We start from the raw sequence: 15,955 nt of genomic DNA, 5'->3' as shown, positions 1-15,955 counted from the left end.
AAAAATCGTGATCATAGAGGTTATGACCATGATGAAAAATCGTGACCATAGATAAGGCTATGGTCACGGTTTTAAGGAGGGGTGACCGTAGAGGCTATGGCCATGATGAAAAACTGTGACCATAGATAAGGCTATGGTCACGGTTTTAAGGAGGGTGACCATAGAGGCTATGGCCACGGCAAAAACTGTGACCATAGATAAGGCTATGATCACGGTTTTAAAAAGGAGTGACCATAGAGGCTATGGCCATGGCAAAAATCATGACCATAGATAGGGCTATGGTCACGGTTTTAAGTGGGGTGACCATAGAGTCTATCGTGACCATAGGTAAGGCTATGGTCACGGTTTTAAGGAAGGGTGAGCATAGAGGCTATGGCCATGGTGAAAACTATTACCATAGATAAGGTTATGGTCACAGTTTTAAGGAGAGGTAATCATAGAGGTTGTGGACACGGTTTTTACGCGTGACCATAGATTAACCTATGGTCACAGTTAAAAAACGTGGTCTAAAGTGTCATATTTTGTGGGAATTTGTTTAAATAAAATTTTAAGATGGTAGAGTTTACAATTAGCATTTGTTTATTTCAAAGCACTTATAAAAGAAATAAAATGTCCAAAATATCCAAGGTTATGCATTAAAATTAACCATTTTCTTATTGAAAATTAAACCTCAAGTTACTTTGTTAAAAATTAACCATTTTTTCAATCATAATTTTTCAATATTTTTAATCCTCTAAAAACTAATAATAATATTTTTTTTATTGGAAAACTTAAATTAACGTTAGATTACTCGTTAATAAAATCTAACCTAATATTGCTAAAATATTATTTGTATGGACCATAACAAGTGTTCTAAAAATATTTTTATAAATAAAAAAGTAACAAAAAATTTTAAAAGTGGTATTTATAATTTTTCATAACAGTAATATAAATACACAATGTAAAAACTTAAAACTTCACATTTTTGTATCATCATCGTCAAAGAATGTCACTAGGAAAATTTTATTTAGGGCAAAATACCCTAATAAGCCAATGGTAGTTTTAAGGTACGTAAATAAACCAAAACAAAAATCGTTTTAGCAATAAGCCAAGTGATAATTTTAATATAATTCAAACCAGGCTGGTTCGAACTACAAATGTTAATAAATCGAACCATGGCAGTTCGAATTAGGGTGAGAAAAGATTGAACATAATTCGAACAAATGTGGTTCGAACTTAACATCCACATAATTCGAACAAGGCTAGTTCAAATTATACATTGTAAAGCATTGCATGTAAATCGAACCAACCTGGTTCGAATTACCCTTGTCGTGGCTCATTAGTAATTCGAACCTACCTGGTTCAAATTACAGGTGATTCGGCTATATAAGGAGTTCGAATCAGCTTCATTCGAACCATTCTTCCTTTCTCCTACCCCACCAAATCCCAGAGAAAATGACCCAGATTCTATCCGACGAAGACCTGAGCGGAATACTCTGCTGATGGGGGACGATCCGGCACGGTTATATCGCTTGGACGGAGTTGCTAATATAGCCGAGGTCATCAACGACGAGGTTAGTACAGAAATAACTTAGTGCTAGCAGTAAATCGTTGTGGTATTGCTGGTGGTTTAGTTGAGAGATTCTGCATGCGGTTTAGATTGTGGTTTAGTTGGTGGTTTATGTAGGTGTTTTTTGCTGGTGGTTTATGTTAGTGGTTTATTTTAGTGGTTTATGTTAGTTGTTTTGTGTTGGTTGTTTTGTGTTGGTGGTTTATGTTAGTTATTTTTTGTAAGTGGTATGGTTTTATGTTGATTTTTTTATATTAGTGGTTTATGTTAGTTATTTTATGTAAGTGGTTTGTGTTAATTGTTTTATGTTAGTGGTATGGTTTAGTTGGTGGTTTATGTTAGCTGTTTTATGTTAGTGGTTTATTTTGGATTTTTTATGTTTGTGGTTTATGTTAGTTGTTTTATGTTAGTGGTTTGTGTTAGTTGTTTTATGTTAGTGGTATGTTTTAGTTGTTTTATGTTAGCTGTTTTATGTTAGTGGTTTATGTTTGTTTTTTTATGTTAGTGGTTTGTGTTAGTTGTTTTATGTTAGTGGTATGTTTTAGTTGTTTTATGTTAGCTGTCTTATGTTAGTGGTTTATGTTTGTTTTTTTATGTTGGTGGTTTACGTTAGTTGTTTTATGTTAGTGGTTTGTGTTAGTTATTTTGTGTTAGCGGTTTGTGATACTTGTTTTGCGTTAGCTGTTTTATGTTCATGGTTTTAGTTAAGCAGTTTTATGAAAGTGGTTCTAGTTTAGCTGTTTTATGTTAGTGGTTTAGCTGTGTGGTCTATGGTAGTTATTTTGCATGTGGATCTCGTTCATGGATTTTTATGCGGTTTTATTTAGTATGACGTTTTCTTGATGATTTATCGTTTTGGCTATGTTTGTAACTAGTTATGAAGCTGGTTCTAACAATGCAGTGCATGTCATGTGCAGCCCCAACGATGCATCCGGAGCATGCGGCGGCAGCAGGGCATGTGACTCGATGACAGATACGTTCCGTACTTGCAGATGGCCGGACTATACCATCTGGCAAGGCTGAACGATAGATGGTTCTGGTTAGACGAGGCCCTTGTCAGTGCATTCGTCGAGCGATGACATCCGGAGACGCACACGTTCAACATGCCGTTCGGAGAGTGCACGATCACACTTCAGGACGTGGCATACCAGTTGGGTTTGCCAGTCGACGGGCGTTACGTCAGCGGCTACCTATCAGAATTCCATATTTACATCCAGGGTGGCAAACCAGCCTGGGTGTGGTTCCAGGAGTTGCTCGGAGTGGTTCCTCCTCCCATCCAGGTTCAGAAGTACGCAGTGAACTGCAGCTGGTTTCAGGAGACTTTTGGTGAGTGCCCTGAGGGAGCTGATGACGAGATTGTGCGGAGATATGCCCATGCATACATCATGATGTTGTTGGGTACGCAGCTATTTGCGGACAAGTTCGGCAACCGCATTCACATCAGATGGCTTACCTACATAGCTAGGCTAGAGGAGATGGGTACCTACAGCTGGGGTTCTACAGCACTGGCCTGGTTGTACCGGTGCATGTGCCGAGTGGCGAACAGACATGTGGTCAAGTTAGCGGGCCCACTTCAGCTACTTTAGTCTTGGATCTTCTGGCGATTTTCTCGGTTTAGGCCTGAAGGGTATGAGACGTTCAACTGGCCATTGGCGTCGAGGTACTCTACTTAGCCTTCTCTATTTCAATTGAATATAAATAATTTCATGTTGATTAAAAAAGTATTACAAACAACACACATTTATGATGCAGGTGGTCAGGATACAACCCTTCCGGTAGCGAGAAGGGTCCTAGAGTGCAGATGTGGAGGCTGAGGATAGACCGGTTACATGACAGGGAGGTGAGTATGCTACGTAATAAGTTTCTTTATTTAACCACAGTTTATGAGTTGGGTCCATGAGTTGCCCTAACAATGGAGAGTTCTCCGTGCAGTTTATCTGGATGCTTTACACAACTCCCGACGTACTTCAGGTTGTGCATCCAGAGGCTTTAGAGCCTCGGCATATGGCGTTGTGGTGGTCTCTGACATCGCTGATCTACTTTGCCATCATAGAGTGGCATCAGATAGATAGGGTTCTTCCGCAGTTTGGAGGTGTGCAGCCCTGTCCGAATCCCCCCCTGAACATCGACTTTCTGATGTCCAAGGACGGCAGAGGCGGCGATCGATGGTTCCCGTACCAGTTGCAGAAGTGGCATCTCTATTGGGACTCCCGTGCGGACACGGTGTTGAGGTTCGATGTTGTTGCCGACCCTAGATCGTCGCAGCAGTTCCTGGATTGGTGGAGGCAGCATGGAAAGAGGTTCCTGTCTTCGGAGATGCAGTTGATGGATCCGAGAGCCATTCCTATTCCAGTTGAGGCCTCACAGCGGGGTGCTGGGCGAGTTCCTGACATGGATCGGCCTGAGGACGTGCCGGACAGGCGGCGGGTTGAGAGGAGAGCTTGTGTGGGGACACGACGGTCCCAGCGTGAGTGGAGGTGGCTTGATACGGCTATTGACGATCATGACAATGACGGTCCCGCTAGAGGCGGACGACGAGGCCAGGGAGGGAGACGGAGAGGGCGTGGTACGGGGGACCACCATCCTCGTGACCCTGACGACGATGGCGACGATCAGCATGGTCCCGTGGGCGGGGATGGTGCAGGGGCTGTTGCAGTTCATGGTGTTAGTACCAACAATGGCGGACAAGGAGGTGAGTGGTATGGGTCAGGTATGGGTGACGTGGCTGACCCTAGTCACGCTGGACTTGGGTCGGGGCCTCATGGAGATTACTTCGTTGGTGTACCCGCCCATGACCAGCCTCAGCAGGAGGGTACCCCATGGGTTATTCCGGGATCACAGTGGTCAGACTTCCTTGCCTCAGATACGCTTGATGCGGACTTCGGGGGTGCACAGTTTCTGGATGACAACACCACCATCATGCAGGAGGACGTGCCGGCCCGGAGGCATGGTCAGACATCCGGCACGCAGGCACCGTTAGACGTTGATCTGAACGAGCCTCCTATGGCATCTGTTGGTGACCATTTTGGTTTGGGAGGTACCTCACCATCCGCCTACGCTGCTGCATTAGAGTCTGTTGCCGGGCCATCTGCGGCACCCGCCCATTTTATGCCACCTGCACAGCCTGGCCCGGATGAGGACGCGAATGAGATCAAGGATGAGGAGCCGTTTATCCGCAGAGGTCAGCGGGCACAGATACCTCGTCGTTGCGGTACGGGCTCGCATCTGTTTAGATGAGTCATGTATCATGTATTTTGTTCCGTAGGGTTTATTCATGTATCACAACCATATGTACTTTTGTTGTTATTTTAGAGCTATTTTCCTTTGTTGTTTGTTCATAGAATTGTACTTTGAAAACGGTTGTTTACCGGATTTATCAGTGACTATTTATAATTATTACATCATATAACAGTCTAATATGTACATTTATTTATTAAATTTTGCATTTAGGGTACTTGTAGCAAGACTCAAAGTGATACATAACATATTCATTACTTAACGCAGCATGCTGAATACATGAAAGTTAAAAAATCAACAATAAAACTTAACTAAAATAAGTACTAACGCTAAGAACATGGCTACTAATGGCCCCCAGTGTGAGACGATCCACCCAACTATGGGCAACTCCGACGTGTGTCCTGGTTGGCGACATAGGCCATATCTCTTTGGACGGTTTGGATCTGCCTCGTCCATATTTGTTCGTATCCTGGTGGACCTCGGACGACCCTCTCTCGCACGCCTCTTGTCAGGGTCCGGTATCACAGTAGGCCCGTCGTATGGTGGCCAGAAACCCTCCGGAATCGGAGGGGTGAATCCTATCCGATACACACTGAATACCGAACTAATCCTATACACGCTGTGAACATAAGTGGTCCAGTTCACCCGTGAGTAGGCACAACATGCAAGTGCGTGCGAACATGGGAAATGAAGCGCCTGGAAGTACCCGCAGTCACATGTCTGAGCGGCAAGCGATACTCTGTAGCTACCGAATGAGAAGGAACCAGTTGGAGTGGTTTCGGCTACGGTGAACTCAGAATTATCCCTGTCATACAAAGTCACCGTGAAGCACCTCGCCGTCTTCAAGTTGGCCTCAATACACTTGGCCAAGTGCTGAGTGAATTGTTGTCTGCTTCCCATCTGGGCCTCAGCCTCTCTCCCCTTGTGAACAAAAAGTTCCGCAGGCCTTCCATATGTTGCCTTCACCAGCGAGGATACAGGTAGGTTTCTGACACCCTTGAGGATTGAGTTCACACACTTGGAGATATTCGTCGTCATGTGACCGAATCTCCGCCCCTCGTCACGATGCTGAGTCCACAAGGAATAATCAATCCGGTTCGCTCACTCACACATCGCCGGGTCTTCAGACCGCAGAATATCAAACCAGTAATCAAACTCAACCTCGGTCTTGGCATACGCCGCATTCACAAGAAGCCTCCGTGCGTCTTTGCCCTTGAAGGTAAGGGCAAAGTTAGCAGCTACGTGTCGAATGCAGAATGCACGGTATGCAGATGGAGGTAACCAACCTCCGTTAGGAGCCTCAAGCGCAGCCTTGATGTCGTTATGCCTGTCCGATATAACCAGCAGACCCGGCTGCGGTGTCACGTGCTGACGAAGGTGGGAGAGAAAGAATGCCCAAGACTCAGCATTCTCACCCTCTACTAGTGCGAATGCAACAGGTAGAATGTTGGAGTTCCCGTCCTGTGCAATTGCGATGAGCAACGTTCCCCCGTACTTGCCATATAGATGGGTGCCATCAATGCTGACTAGCGGCTTGCAATGACGGAATGCCTCGATGCACGGTGGAAACGTCCAGAAAAGTCTGTGAAAATAAGCTTAAGACTCGTCTACCTATCCTCCAACTCGAACGGGGCTAGTCCTTAGGACTGCAACAGTACCAGGCATCGTCAACTGGACTCCCAACACCCACCTGGGCAGCTCGTTGTAATACTCATCCCAGTCACCGTAGATGAGGGCAACAGCCTTCTGCTTTGCCATCCAGACCCTCCTGTAAGTCGGCCTAAATCCAAAGTGTGCTGCCGTGGCATTCAGGAGCAACTTGATGATGACGGATGCATCAGCCCTAACCATTGACATAATGAACACCGATATCACATGATAATCCAAACTCCTGTGGTCACTCGAGATGGAGGTAGCAAGACAAGTGTGAGGTCCATTGTATCGTTTGACCTCCCAAATGCCCTTCCGCTGCCGGAGACTAAGTCGAATCAACCATGTGCACCCATTCCCAAACTTAGAACACTTGCCCACATATCGACGATAATCAGACTTGATTACCTTGTACTGTACCCCTCGCTGGATGCTGTAAGTCTTCACACTTAAAAGGGCCTGATCTTTATCCTGAAATTGCTGACCAACCTGGAACTCTGTCAGACCAGCAGTCCCTTCCGCATCTCTAGCTCCGAATCCAACAGAGTGCCCAGAAACCCCCTCCTGCCTCATGGCATCCAAGTCCAAAGAGGAAAAATGAGGTGGATACTGCTGTGTGCAGAGTTAGAGCCACCTACCGCCAATGCAGGCTCACTCGCTCCAAAATCATCGCCGTTGTCATCGTCAATCATATCTGGATCGACATCATCCTCCTCTGCATCACCCAATAATCTGTCTCCAACCCCAAGCGGTGCAATGCCCAGTAAAGCGTTCGGCAGATTTTCCCTTGAACCTACCTCGTCGCCTACGCTGCCGTTGAGATCAACAGCAAAAGACGGGGAGGCGACAGGTTGGACCACTGGCTGGTACACAGGGACGGAGGAAGAACCAACGGCAGGCCGAGAACTAGAACCGGCTACCGTGGCTAAAGTGGTGGTATTTCGGTTCGAACCCCCTGAGCTGGATACCATATCAACCAGCTTTGCCAACAACTCTGGTGTCCTCACCTCCGGAAACTGCCGCCGACAAAGAAACATTACTTGCAAGTCCTCATCGCTACTAATCGTGAAACAATCATACTTCACGGTATCCTGGAGCACCGTGATTGGAATGCGATAGAAAAATTTCTTAACCCGCTTCGCATCTTCTAGACCGAGCTTCATTAGTACAGATCTAACAAGGTCATCAAAGCTCGTCGTAGGAGTAATGACAATACAGAGAGGATCCTTATCTGTGAACTTCACTCCGGAACGAGTTTTCCTCTTAATGGATCCTCTGTGGTGAACCAAAACAACAAAACTCTCCTCACTAGCCATCTTACTCCCTCTAATGAGACCAACTCACGTTTACAGCCATATAAATAGAGCTCTTTCTCCCACTAATTCGAACCGGCCTCCTTTGAATTAAGTTTTGTTTAATTCGAACCAGCCTGGTTTGAATTACTTTGGTCGGCTTCTCTCTCTATAATTCGAACCAACCTGGTTCGATTTATGAAGAAGACTCAACTCATAATTCGAACTGACTTAGTTCGAATTATTACCAAATGCAGTTCGAACCATATTGGTTCGAATTATATTAATATATGATCTGAGACATTACTAAAACCATTTGCAATTTGGCTTATTAACGTAAATTCTACAGCACATTGGCTTATAATGATTTTTTGCCCTTCTATTTATATAGGCGTTGCTCCATAAGATATATATACTAGACCAAACCGCTAGCATGCAATCTACAAGAAAGTCAACTTGCACATTTATCTACTCCATAGTCGCCAACCATAATGCATGGATTTTCAATTTACTCGCCATTATTATATTTAATTATAATTATTACCTACTTTGTTTCTTAGTATTTGTTATTTGACTTAATTTTAGGAGTACTTCTCTCTTTTTTAATGCCGAATTTATTATTAATTATATAATTATTGTGGTATATATAAAACTAAAAATCATTCAATCATCTTTTTTTCTTAACTAAGAGTTATTTAGTAATATTTTTATATCATATTCAATTTCACATTTTTAAAATAATTATTCATTCAATTAAAATGACAAATTTAAAAAAAATGACATATTTCTATTTTCCTATTCCTGTTTCTTATTTGTCTATAAGAAAAAATGTGATATATCTACCAAGCATATGATGAGGTGCACGAGTAATTGAGTTTAAGTATGGTGCATGTATTCATGTGTGGTCATTACTCATTAGTTATTATGACTTGTATTATTTACACTACTCTTTCCATACATTTAGACACTTTTTATTTTTAGATGAAGTGAATATAATAAAAAAATAAAAGTAATAAATATGCATAATGTTCAAAAAAATATATAACTTATGATATGTATACAAATAATTTTTTTTTTCTAGTGACTACTTTTATGGTGGCTAACATTAACATAATAACAGTATACGTACCTTGTTGGATGAAACAGTAATATCAATCATTTAATAACAATAAGAGAAAAGAGCTCAAGGAAAAGCTGTAAGATTCATTCCACCTAAAATTCCAATAAGCAAAACTAAAAATCCCTATGCACTTTGTTGCTGATAAAATAGTAGGAAAATCTGATCCAAGCACAGGATTCCTCCATATAGAATATAGATAGATAGATAGACAGATAGATACAAGATACTGCTAGCAAATTTTTTTCCTTCTGAATTTCAGAGTAAGTTCCTTTTTTTTTTTCTTATATATAAATAATTAGAATAGTGCTATTTACGCTCCACTCTTTGTCTCCCTCTGCTTTGACAAAATTGTTGGAATTCCATCAATCAAAGTAGAAGAGGAAAGAAGGCAAAGCAGAGCGCACGTAGCACTACTCATATACAAAGTGCAGATATTAACTTAAAATAGTTATATTAGAGGGGAAAAAAACCTAGCATTAAAATTAAAACGGGGTACTATCTAATAATTGTTCTAATACTACGAAATTAAAGAAAACTAGCGGAAACAGAGCAATTAAAAAACAGGGGAAGCTAAAAAGGAAATTTAAAAAAATAATAATAAGAAAAGTCTAGCTAATTCTTCCTAACGTTGGTGGTGTTGTCATGGAGGAAATCGAGTAAGACGGTGCTCTTGCATTTGGGGCACTTGGGGTCATCTTCGGAGAGCATCACGTACATGAGGCAGCGAGGGCATCCTACGAGAACCATTGATGTTGCTTCAGGGCTGTTGGAGTATCGAAGGTTGTTGTTGTTGCTGCTGTCTTCTTGGTTGAGCTCAGAGGAAACGCATGAGCTCGGCGGCGACGTCGGAGATGCCGTTGTCGACCGTGCCGGAGACTCCAGCCTCCTCCGGTCTGCCCTTGGAGGAGAGAGGTTCAGCTTCAGGTCGAGCTTCGGACCGTTCCTGCGACTCATGGTTGTTACAGTTACGGTTACGGTTAACGGTGGGTTACTCGTCTGTTTCTTTTCGCCCTGCAAAACAAAACAAAACAGAACAAAAAAAGGTAATGTTAACTAACTAACTAACCACAAAAAGGAAAAATTGAAAAAGAGGGAAAAAGGAGTCCGAATTCCGTGACCCCAACGCTTCACGCTTCACATGCCGTGTTGAAAGCAAAAATATCAATAACAATAATAAGAATGAAAAGAGAGATAGAATCACTCACAGAGTGTAAGGAGGTTGGTGGAGGAGAAGAAAGAGAAAGAATCCAGGAAAGTGATCGGTGTGTTTGAGAATGGATATTCAGGGCATTTTATACAAGGGGGAAATGGGAAGATGAGGTAGTAAAATTAAAAGCTTAATTAAATTAATTGAAGGAAGGGAGAGAAAGAGAGAGAGAGGAGAGAGAAGTGGAAGGAAGAGAGAATTGAATGGAATTGAAGTAATGGGTAGAAGGAGAGTGTAAATTGAGGACAGGAAATGTATTAATTGTGAGGAAAAATCCCAAGAAGTATGCAGGAAGGGGAAATTTGCAGTAAATATTGCAATTACAAAGTGCAGAAGGGGAGGGCCTTTCTTCATTCATTGCTTTTAGAGAGGGAAGAGAAGAGGGTCTCAAACCAGTCGGTGTTTTAAGACTCTCTCTCAGGCACTACCAACAACTAAATAAAATATACTCAACGGCTTTAAAAGCTTAACACTTAATTATTATTAAAATCTCAACCCCACCAACAAAATTTAATACGAGCATATTTTCTTTTCTTTTCTTTTCTTTTCAGAATAAAATAGAAGTAATGGAAAATTATGTATTACAGCAGTGTGCGTGTGAGATTTAAATGTTCAACACTACCCCAAGAAAACGAAATGAGTAAATGACAGTGGTTATTTGGAAGTTAAATGACAACTAACATTTGTCATGAGATATCAATATCATTGTTTTATTAATAATTATAATAGTTAATTTTGCTTTGCAAGTTGATGAAGGGAACATGATCTTCCATGCATTCGATCTTCTTCTCAGGCTGCATATAACATGTAATAGGAGCTTGCATCACCTATTCACCTTCCGTATCTACCACTTTGCTTTCAGCTTTTTTTTTTACTCAACCTTTTAATTATAATTCTTTATATTTAAATAAATTTTAAAAATTATAAGAAATTTTAGAAATCTAGTCTTTGATTATTTTAAGTATATAACAAAATTAAATTAGAAATATCAGAAACAATTTTCAGAATAAAAATAAATAAAAAAAAGTAATATTATAAATTAATCTCTAATTTTCGTTCCTTTTTTTTTGGCAAATGGTAAAATGGTTCTCTCAAGATCACATGTATGTAATTGATTGATAATTTGACGTATGACATGCCATCCCAATAATTAAATTAATAAAGAGGCTAAAATAAGGTATGTTTTGAATTTCACAAATCAAATTCAACCTTTTTATTCTTCTCTCTTTTTTTTTATTGGCTTGAGGTTTATGACCTAAGTGTGAATGAGTGAATCTGTGTTGTGATGCATCTTGGGGGTCTAAGTTTCTAACTTTCTTTGGGAAGAAGTACAAAAGAGATGTCCGTAGTCCAACAGACATTACAGGATATCACCGTATTTTAATTTTTAAGTGAGGGACCATTCGTTCTTTAAAAAAAAAAGGAAAAAAATTGCTTTTGATGAACTTAATTGGTTCATGATTTGACAAATGCTGCAGACGGAATCATAGAGGAGGAAAGAACAACGCTTAATTTGGAGGAAAGACTGATTTGAGAGATAGAGATAGAGATTAAAAGATTGAAATTAAATTAAATTTTTATATTATATTTGATATAAAATATATAAAAATGAATTATATTTTAATATGTTGTTCGATTTAAGATAAATATAGATATAAAATAAAAAAAATATTTTTATTAAATAAAATATTATTAAAGTTTTTATTCATGTCTCTAAGACTAAAATTTTAGTTATAATCTCTATCCATTAAATACAATATTAAACCACAATCTCTTATTTATAATTCTAGTTTCTTAAAACAATCACTGTCCAATAGAAGATTTACTGTGTACTCAGGGCTCCAATTCTTCAAGAGCCTTTGTGATGTGAAATTGGAATGCTCTTTCCATGGTTTCCTTGGCTTCCGTGCATGCAAGATAAAAGCTAAGGAAAAATAGATGGAAATCTTCCTAAGTCCTATGTCTATCATAATTTTCAAGAGTGGAGAGGATTGAAAGACGGTTTTTTAGGATCGGAATAGAGTTCTTTAAATTTACGATAAGCTCCATCTTATTGTATTGAGTGTTTTATTTCTTTTTAATTTCATTTTACTTTCATCTCACATTAAGCATTTTATATTGATTGAAAATAAATTATAAAATATTCTTTATAAGAATTTAGATGTTTATCAATTAATGAATTAAATTTTAGACTTTATTCTTTTGGTATTATCTAAGGTATTTATTGTCGGCATCAATCCCTAAATTCTTTTACAACTAAGATTATTTGTTGTAGTATGAATCTTGACCAAAAGAATTCTTAAAATTCAAATATTGGATTATACTTTTTCAAAAAAAAAAAAATCAGCGAATCATCAGTTATATTAAACTTTTTTACTAGTTAGTTTTTAGAGTTAAATTAAACATATTATAAAATGATGTTAGAATCTATCTGGTCGGTTAGATTACCTACTTAACTTTTAATTTTATTGATTATTGATGTAATGATAAATTCTCTAATTTACCTTCTACAGTGACAAGGTGACAACCATATATATACAGAAGTTACGGTCAACGTTAGGCACAGGCTCATGAAACATGCTTTAAATGATGTGCTTCTGCTTACTATAAATAGACAATCCCATTCTTTTTCAGAATCATCGATAAGATAGAGATAAGAAGGATATATGATATATCTATCTGTATCTACTGGAACCACTTCACTTAATTAGTCATGTCTTAACTAATATTGAAAATGCACCAACTCAAGACTCATCACTAGTCACTTTCGGTTCTGTTGAATTATTCCACACTGTACCATCCATATACGTTCGTTGGCGTCGTCATAACTTATTAGTGTAAAACTAATTTTGTTAAACGGAGTTTCTTAATAACTTATTCTCACCCCAATTTCTTTGTTTCCATTTTCTTTTCCTCTTTTTTTGCAAAGCCTCGATCATGGCCGCCGACGAACAACCTCCTCTTCTTCCACGAACTGAGGCTGAGTTGTTGGCCATGGTTTCTGCACTATAATCCACGGTTTAACAACTAACTCAACACTAAGATGGTGAGCCGAATAACAATGGTGACATAAAAAATAACTTGCAATTCGCATGATGACCATACCTTGAAAATAGACACCGGGGAAGCGAATCCTTTAATTTTAAGGGACAATTCAACCTTTTTTTCGAGGATATTATGGTCTGCAACTACCTACGAACTTCACTCTCCCAACTAGGGATAGCAATGAGCCTCTATCAGGCGGGGATTTCATCCTGTTTTCGTTTCCATTTAGTAAAACGACTTTCATTCTTGCTCTATTCTATTATGGGTCTCCATTTATTCTTTAGGAGGGCGAAACTTATGAATATCTATGAATATTAAAGTTTAAATATTTTTTTAAAAACATTAACACAATCATGATAAAATTTAGATTTAATTATTTTGTTGGTCTTTATTTATAATTTTGTAAAATTTTTAATTAAGTTCTTATATTATTTTTTTTCAATTAGGTTTCTTTTCACAATAATTGGTTTAATTGAATAGCGATCCAATTTAAAAAAAAATTGGTGTAGAGACTCAAATAAAAAAAATAAAAATAAAAATACAATTAAAAAATGGTACAAAGACTCAATTAAAAGGAAAAAAATATAAAAACCTAATTAAAAATTTTGCGAAACTATTGAACCAACAGAATAATTAAACCTAAAATCTAATATAGCTCAACTAAAACTATTAAATTAAAACACAATCCAAACACAAATTCAACATAATTAATATGTACATAAAATTTTCAACATACAAATATAAAATAAAATAAAATAATTTTTTTTTAACAAAACAATATAACAATTCTTGGTACTCGATTATAGCTCGACAATAATATTCTATTCTTGTAATGACACAATTTTGAATAATTAGGTATTACAAATTTAAATATTATATACATCATTAATTTGTTTTTTTGATAAGACTTAAAAAAAACAAATGTCATTAAACATATACTTATATGAGGGTATTTAAGTAATTTTCTTTTGCAGAAATTTGGCGGATCGCCATAAAACATGTACCACAATCCTTGCCTCTGTTCTATTTATTCACGGGTAATTCTTGCAGGTATTCGTATGTGTAAATTCTTTTGCTATCCTTACTCTCAATAACTCTCAAATCATATGATGGATTCGGTCATTCGAACTTACATATTACAAAATTTTATTCTATGATATTGTTGATCAGTCCTCTAACACTATATTTTATAATTCTTTTCTTAAATTTTAGATGGTACGTTATTTTAGTTTTCTTCTTGACTTGTAGGTTTTGTTTTCACTTTTTAGGAACTTGATGATTTCTTCACTAACAATTTTACAGCATTTAAGATCTACGTCCATAATTCTGATTATCTAAGCATAATTAAATAAGGCCAGTAAGATAGAAACAAAAGTTTTCAATCTCAACACTAATGTCCACTTCCATGTCTTTATGAGTGGCTTTCTTTGTTTTGAGATGTTCTAGGAGACTATTATTGTTGCCAGTTGAAGTCCCTAGAAAAATTTTTAGAAAAAGCAGTCGGACAAATAAAAATTAAAGAGTTTAGACAAGTTTAGAAAACCGATAAACCGACTCAATCAAAAATGATAACTGGAAGAACCTTTTTAAATCAACAAAGTTATCGGCATAAGGGCTTATATCCATTAAACACTACCAGATAGAGATTTACTTGGTACAAACACTACTAGGCAGAGATTTACTTGGTACTTGTAATACAGCATTTCTGAAGTTCTACCACAACCAAGCTATAAGTTATAACTCGAAAATGTACTTTTTTTTTCTTCACTCACAAGATTTTTCTCACATTGACTTTTGATTGGAAAGATTTAAATGGGACATATTACTATGCACCTTCTATGTTAAAAGAAAAACTCACAATAAATAATACATTATTTTTAACTTTATCATTCTTTATTTTTAGTTGTCATTCTTACTTTTAGTTCGATCATTGTTTTTCTTACACATTACACATATTACAGCAAACCAACATCAAAGTCGGCATAAAAAAATACCAACAATTATAAGTAGGGGTGAAAATATAGGCCAGACAGTGTATAGTCTGGTCTGCATTCGGCCTGGCATAGTCTTGTTTGTCATAAAATATTTTTAGCCTCAAGCTAATTTGAAAGCCTAATTATATTAATAAGTTAGTTCTAGACTCTTAAATTAGTTTAATAGGCTTGTCAGACCTGTTTAAGCCGGTTAAAATATAAATAAATAAATAATTGTTTACAATAAAAAAATTATTAATTTTTTTAAAATTATTCTATTTTATTTAAAAGTTTAATTATTTTTTAAAAAACATTAACACAATCATAAGAAAATCTAATACGGTTCAACTAAATCTATTAAATTAAAACACAATTCAAATACAAATTCAACATAATTATCATGTACACAAAATTTCGAATATAAAAATTAAAATAAAATAAAATAAAAAATTCTTTAACAAAAACAATATAACAATTCTTGCTTGTCGGTTATAGTTCGACAATAATATTCCATTTTTGTAATGACACATTTGAATAATTAGGTATTACAAATTTAAATATTATATACATATCATTAATTTATTTTTTGATAAGACTTAAAAAAAACAAATGCCATTAAACATATACTTATATAAGAGTATTTAAGTAATTTTTTTAGCAATTTTACGAATTTCTGTAAAACATGTACTTCAATTCTTATCTTTGTCCCACGGATAATTTTTGTAGGTATCCGCATGTGTAAATTCTTTTGCTATCCCTATTCTTAATAACTCTCAAATCATATGATGGACTTGGTGATTCGAGCTTACAGGTTACAAAATTTTATTCTATGATATTGTTGAACAGTCTTCTTACACTATATTTTATAATTCTTTTCTTAGG

General features: G+C 37.4%; 2 protein-coding genes across 2 annotated transcripts; both read right to left on the bottom strand.

Annotated features, from left to right (window-relative positions):
• Positions 1 to 1,318: 1,318 nt before the first annotated feature.
• On the bottom strand, positions 1,319 to 7,752 carry LOC107494067 (uncharacterized). The gene is given in 3 exon segments (XM_016115099.3): positions 1,319 to 1,361; positions 5,982 to 7,002; positions 7,104 to 7,752. Coding segments are annotated over 3 exon segments (1,713 nt in total).
• A 1,216-nt stretch (positions 7,753 to 8,968) lies between these two features.
• Positions 8,969 to 10,469, bottom strand: LOC107494066 (protein GL2-INTERACTING REPRESSOR 1). The gene is made up of 2 exons (XM_016115098.3): positions 10,054 to 10,469; positions 8,969 to 9,859 (listed from the first exon to the last, which is right to left on the bottom strand). Exon 2 carries the CDS (start codon positions 9,800 to 9,802, stop codon positions 9,461 to 9,463), a length of 342 nt encoding a protein of 113 aa, XP_015970584.1. The 5' UTR covers positions 9,803 to 9,859; positions 10,054 to 10,469; the 3' UTR covers positions 8,969 to 9,460.
• Positions 10,470 to 15,955: the final 5,486 nt, after the last annotated feature.

The sequence above is a fragment of the Arachis duranensis genome, chromosome 6 (assembly GCF_000817695.3).
Source record: "Arachis duranensis cultivar V14167 chromosome 6, aradu.V14167.gnm2.J7QH, whole genome shotgun sequence".
Classification (NCBI taxonomy): domain Eukaryota; kingdom Viridiplantae; phylum Streptophyta; class Magnoliopsida; order Fabales; family Fabaceae; genus Arachis; species Arachis duranensis.
The sequence above is the reverse complement of the archived record's forward strand: the minus strand, read 5'-3'. Positions and strand labels throughout refer to the sequence as shown.

Excerpts from the sequence above, each read along its gene's own strand:
- LOC107494066 (XM_016115098.3), bottom strand. The coding sequence starts at position 9,802 with ATGAGTCGCAGGAACGGTCCGAAGCTCGACCTGAAGCTGAACCTCTCT.